Consider the following 5,975-nt stretch of genomic DNA (forward strand, 5'->3'; position numbering starts at 1 on the left):
CTTCCACATCATACTCATCTGATGAATCCGGCTGTGAATAGCTATAATCGTGGTCCATAAGTGTTTAAACCTCACAAAACAGGAAGAAGACAACTATCAGAATGACCAATTATCATAACCAAACAAAGCAAATACAGTCAAAGACAACTTCACAAGCAATCCGAGTAGTGACAACAACATAAGCAATCTCAATACAGTCTCCGAAGCATACAATCAATCCATGATCTTTCAACAACCAAACCAAATACAGTCTCACAAACTTCACAAGCAATCCATGATCTATCAACCACCAAACCAAATACAGTCTCACAAACTTGCCAAGCAATCTATGATCTATCAACAACCAAACCAAATACAGTCTCACAAACTTCACAACCAATACATGATCTAGCAAATACAAACCAAATACAGACTCTGAAACTTCACAACCAATCCTAGTATTCACAACAACATTAGCAAATACAGTCTCAGAAGCAAACAAGTAATCCAATCTCTATCGAGATAGAATGAAATCATAACATATATGATAAAACGTTTCATATATATCATAAGGTTGATACATGATCAGATTACAGAACATAGAAACACAATCAAATCCGAGATACACTTTATACTTAATCAGAAAGAACAACTTAGATACTAACAGATACCAAACCATTTATGAAATAACTTAGATAGATATGAAATAAGATGGCAATACAGCAACAAGAACTCAGAAATACTGAGCCACTATCTTGTTCTTGATAGTTTCATCAACTCCACTAAGTGGTTCCTTCTTAGCCAAAAGTGTGTCAAGTATTGCCAACTTCTGAAGCTTCTCAGTCTCAGCCATCTCCTCTTTCTTGATATCCCACATACTCTTATAATCAGTCACAGCCTTGCCTTAGCAGCCTTCACTCCTTCAGGTCTAACCTCAGGTTCTGGGACATTGCTGTCTGCTGTTTGTGAGCTCTCTTCTTCTTGAGGTTTCCTCTTGCTTCTGCCTGTTGGTGTAGGGGAATTCATAGTGTTGAGATTGAGAAATTTCTGCTCAAACCTCAACAAGCACCAGCAATGTTCCATCGTGTACCTTGTCTTGTAAATAGAATAATAAATTTCATGCGCCACCTTAAGCACGTCAGTATCAGAATGGCCACTGCTATTCTGCCTCTCAGCTGTTGCATAACATCCACAAAACTTGTTTGTGTACTCGTTTATCTTGTGCCACCTTTGTTTACAACTCACATTGAGCCCTAGTTCTCCACTCTCTGTGGAAGTAGGAGAGTTTGCATAATACTCTCCTACCCTCTGCCAAAAACTACCACCCTTCTGCTGATTCCCAATTATACAATCTTTAGGTGTGTTGAGCCATGCACTTATTAGAACTTTATCATCTTGAGGATTCCATTTCTTTCTCCTTTTGCTTACCACTGGTGCATCTTGAGATATACCAGTACCAGCAGAATGTTGTGAAGACCAAGTTGGTAAATCTGACTCAAGGTTGATAGCAGCTGGAGGAAAAGTCTCAAAAGAGGAGTTGTCTGGGTTTTGCGAATCTTATTGACTGTTAAGAAGGTCTATGTAAGAAGATGAGTGATGATATGGATTGTAAGAATCCATATCAATCGGGTTGAGATGGTGGAGAAGAGAGAGTAATGGTGGAGAAGAGAGGGTAATGGTGGAGAAGAGAGAATGGAGAGTGATGGTAGAGAAGAGAGAGTGAAGAGTGATGGTCGAGAAGAAGAGAGAGTGATGGTGGAGAAGACAGAAGGCTAAGTAATGGCGGAGGAGAGAGAATGAAGATTGATGGTCGAGAAGACAGATGGAGAGAGTAATGGTGGAAAAGACAGAAGTGATGAGATCATGGCCAACCCACTTGAACCACACGAACAACAGCTTGTACCGGAGGAAGCATTGATCGTCCCGGCGGGTCCTCTAACAAGATCAAGAGCCAAGAAGTTCAACCAAGCCATAAATGGATTACTTAAGGAGCTAAACAAGAATCAAGAAGATGTTGTTCAATCCTCACTCATAGTGATCACGGCTCAAGAGGATCGGTAAAGGGTTAAGTGTTGCTTATGCACTCTTTTTCCCTTGTCAAGTTTTGTCCCAATGGGTTTTCTTGACAAAGTTTTTAATGAGGCTTAAGTAACATTTTCAAGCCCCTTTATCAATCCAATTCATGGTTCAAGGCCCACTCACAAAGCTTTGGCCCATTTTCCCTTTTCTCTTCAAACTTTGCATTTATTACTTGTTGTTATTTCCAAGACTCTTGCATGAGCTTGCATGAGTGTAATTTACAAGACACTTGTGCATGCTCTTGCATGTTTTCTCTTGTCTTCTCTCCTCTCCTTCGTCCTCCTTTCTCTATATAAACTCCATGTATCTCTCATTTGCAAAACATCAAACATTTTATTCTAAAACTCTCTCTTTACTTGTTTGATCCGAAAAGTGTGTAATATCTTTTCAACTTGTTTTCTTCTTAGTGTGTAATATCTAAGTTGGATACAAGCTTGTAATCTAAGAGTTTCTCATCCCTCTTGGAAGTACACCTCATTCTCCCCTTCATTCCGCTGCATCCACTCTATCTCGTCATTACCCTCATTCATCGTCATTCCGCTGTTTTGTTCAAGATCTATCCATCATTCACCATCAATCTCGCCACATCCATTTCAAAAACATCAAAGTGTTCCTTGGAGGATAGATCCACGGCAAGGAGTCTATCATGTGGTATCAAAGCCACTTTGTAACCAGGTTTTGAAGTTCCATCCCGAAATTTCCGTTTTTCTGATTTTTGTTTCAATATTGCGTGAATTTTATAAAATAATTGGCTTGTTCAAAAATTCTGAAACCAATTGCGTTACAACCAGTGAAGAGTCTATGATTTTCTAAAATTAATTTCGGAATTTTTAGAGTCAATTTACTATTTTTCCAGATTCGTTTAAATTTGTCTGTTTTTGGACTGTTTACTTGTTAAATTTTTGATTTTTCAGGTACAATGGTGACAAGTGAAGAAGAAGAAGAGTCATCCACATCTAGTCTTGAGAAGAGGATTTTGGAATCAGTCACCACCGCCATGGCAACGATGATTGAGGAAAAGATTGGTGCGCTACACTTGCATCAAGTCAACCCGGAACCAAATCAATGTCAAAGGAAAGAAGAACCACGGCATGAAGAACCAAGGCAAAATGATGAGGCAAGGAGTTACTATAGTCACGCCTCTTCCCACAGCAGCCAACGTAGGTGTCGCCGAGAGAGAGCACCGCCTAGAGATCCTTTGGGAGGCCTAAAGCTCAAAATTCCCGCATTCCATGGAACCAACAACCCGGATACTTATTTGGAATGGAAGCAGAAAATTGAGTTGGTCTTTCTTTGTCAAGAAAGTCTTGAGTGCAATAAGGTTAAAATTGCGGCTACTGAATTCTACGACTATGCCCTAAGTTGGTGGGATCAACTTGTCACTAGCCGAAGACGTGCCGGAGACTATCCGATCGACACATGGAACCAGCTTAAAGCCGTCATGCGAAAAAGATTTGTGCCAAGTTACTATCATCGAGAACTACATCAGCGGTTGAGGAATTTGGTTCAAGGAAGCAAGACCGTCGAGGAGTACTTTAAGGAAATGGAAACCCTTATGTTAAGAGCCGATCTTCAAGAAGATGGAGAAGCGGTCATCTCTCGATTCATGGGAGGTCTTAACCGAGAAATCCAAGATCGTCTAGAAACTCAACATTATGTGGAGCTTGAGGAGATGCTTCACAAACCGGTTATGTTCGAGCAGCAAATCAAGAGAAGGAACGCCCGATCAAGTCACACCAAGACCAGCTACAGCCCGGGAAAGCCAAGTTACCAAAAGGAAGAGAAGCTCGGTTATCAAAAGGATTACAAGCCGTTCGTCAAGCCAAAGGTCGATCTAGATCCAAAAGCAAAGGGTAAGGAAGTAATCACGAGGGCTAGAGATATCCGATGCTTTAAGTGTCAAGGACTTGGGCATTACGCGAGCGAATGTTCCAACAAAAGTATCATGGTTCTTAGAGACAATGGCGAAGTAGAATCCGAAGATGATCGTTCGGAAGAAGGCTCAATAGAAGAAGATATGGAAGCCCCTATTAAAGGAGAATTGCTTGTTGCGAGAAGATCGTTGAGTGTTCTAACTAAAGCCGAGGAACAAGCGCAAAAGGAAAATTTGTTTCATACACGTTGCCTCGTCAAAGAAAAGGTATGTAGTTTGATTATTGATGGTGGTAGTTGTACTAACGTTGCAAGCAGGAGTATGGTCGAGAAGCTTGGTTTAGAAGTGCTTGAACACCCGAGACCGTATTCACTCCAATGGCTCAACGACACCGGTGAGATGTCCGTCAAGGAACAAGTCAAGGTACCTCTTTCAATTGGGAAGTATCAAGATGAGATCATGTGCGACATTCTACCGATGGACGCTAGTCACATTCTTCTCGGATGACCATGGCAATCGGATCGAAGAGTTCTTCACGATGGCTTCACCAACCGGCAGACCTTCGAACACAATGGCCGAAAGACAACTCTCATCCCGATGACTCCGCATGAAGTCTATTTAGACCAGCTAAGTATGAAACAACGAGCCATCAAATCAACCGAACCAAACGATACCAAGGGTAAGAACAAGGTAAATCACAAAAATAGTTTACTCTTTATTTTCAAAGAAACTCTTACTTGTTCAAGTAATCCCGAACCAGTGCTACCGAGTAAGATCAAGTTGGTTTTGCAAGAATATAAGGACGTTTTTCCGGAAGATAATCCCATAGGTTTACCACCCATCCGAGGGATCGAGCATCAAATTGACTTCGTCCCGGGAGCCGCCCTACCAAACCGACCAGCTTATCGCACCAACCCGACCAAGACAAAAGAACTCGAGAAACAAGTGAACGAGCTTATGGACAAGGGTCATATTCGAGAAAGCATGAGTCCGTGTGCCGTTCCGGTTTTACTTGTACCAAAGAAAGATGGAAGTTGGCGCATGTGCGTGGATTGCCGAGCCATCAATAATATCACGGTTAAGTATCGCCACCCTATTCCTCGATTAGATGATATGCTTGATGAATTGCATGGTTCTAGCATCTTTTCAAAAATTGATCTTAAAAGTAGTTATCATCAAATCCGGATGAAGGAAGGTGATGAATGGAAAACGGCTTTTAAAACGAAACAAGGATTGTATGAATGGTTAGTTATGCCATTTGGGTTAACAAATGCACCTAGCACTTTCATGAGATTGATGAATCATGTCCTTAGGAAGCATATTGGAGTATTTGTTGTTGTTTATTTTGATGACATCTTGGTTTATAGCAAAAACTTGGAAGATCATGTCATGCATCTTAAACTTGTTTTGGATTTGCTTCGAAAGGAAAAGCTATATGCGAACTTTAAGAAGTGCACCTTTTGCACGGATAATCTTGTTTTCCTAGGCTTTGTTGTAAGTGCAGATGGAATCAAGGTCGATGAAGAAAAGGTCACGGCGATTCGAGAATGGCCGAGCCCTAAGAATGTGAGCGAAGTAAGGAGCTTTCACGGTTTAGCGGGATTTTACCGACGATTTGTCAAAGATTTCAGCACCATTGCCGCCCCTCTTACGGAAGTTATCAAGAAGGACGTTGGATTCAAGTGGGAAGATGCACAAGAAAACGCCTTCCAAGCCTTGAAAGAGAAGCTCACTAATTCTCCCGTTTTAATTCTTCCTAATTTTATGAAAACTTTTGAGATTGAGTGTGATGCCTCCGGGATAGGTATTGGAGCTGTTTTGATGCAGGATCATAAGCCCATAGCATACTTTAGCGAGAAGCTAGGAGGAGCGACACTCAACTATCCGACTTACGACAAGGAGCTTTACGCGTTGGTCCGAGCACTACAAACGTGGCAACACTATCTATGGCCGAAAGAGTTCGTCATTCATACCGACCACGAGTCTCTCAAGCACATAAAGGGTCAACAATTGCTCAACAAACGTCATGCACGGTGGGTCGAAT

The 5,975-nt window shown here is 41.4% G+C and overlaps 1 protein-coding gene and 1 pseudogene across 1 annotated transcript; one reads left to right on the forward strand and one right to left on the reverse strand.

Annotated features, from left to right (window-relative positions):
* Positions 1–870: 870 nt before the first annotated feature.
* Positions 871–1,952, reverse strand: LOC111832110 (glutathione S-transferase T2-like). The gene is made up of 2 exons (XM_023788453.1): positions 1,856–1,952; positions 871–1,490 (listed from the first exon to the last, which is right to left on the reverse strand). The coding sequence occupies exons 1-2, from the start codon at positions 1,950–1,952 to the stop codon at positions 871–873; spliced, it is 717 nt and encodes a 238-aa protein (XP_023644221.1).
* A 1,025-nt stretch (positions 1,953–2,977) lies between these two features.
* LOC111831998 overlaps positions 2,978–5,975 on the forward strand; it is a 4,861-nt pseudogene continuing 1,863 nt past the window's right edge.

Source organism: Capsella rubella, unplaced genomic scaffold (assembly GCF_000375325.1).
Source record: "Capsella rubella cultivar Monte Gargano unplaced genomic scaffold, Caprub1_0 scaffold_2, whole genome shotgun sequence".
In the NCBI taxonomy this organism is placed as follows: domain Eukaryota; kingdom Viridiplantae; phylum Streptophyta; class Magnoliopsida; order Brassicales; family Brassicaceae; genus Capsella; species Capsella rubella.

What these genes read in the sequence shown, in the direction of transcription:
- LOC111832110 (XM_023788453.1), bottom strand. Translation starts at nt 1,952, where the DNA reads ATGGCTTGGTTGAACTTCTTGGCTCTTGATCTTGTTAGAGGACCCGCC. An exon ending in CTGTTGTTCGTGTGGTTCAA is followed by an intron (nt 1,491 to 1,855) that starts GTGGGTTGGCCA and finishes CTTTTCCTCCAG; the next exon opens with CTGCTATCAACCTTGAGTCA.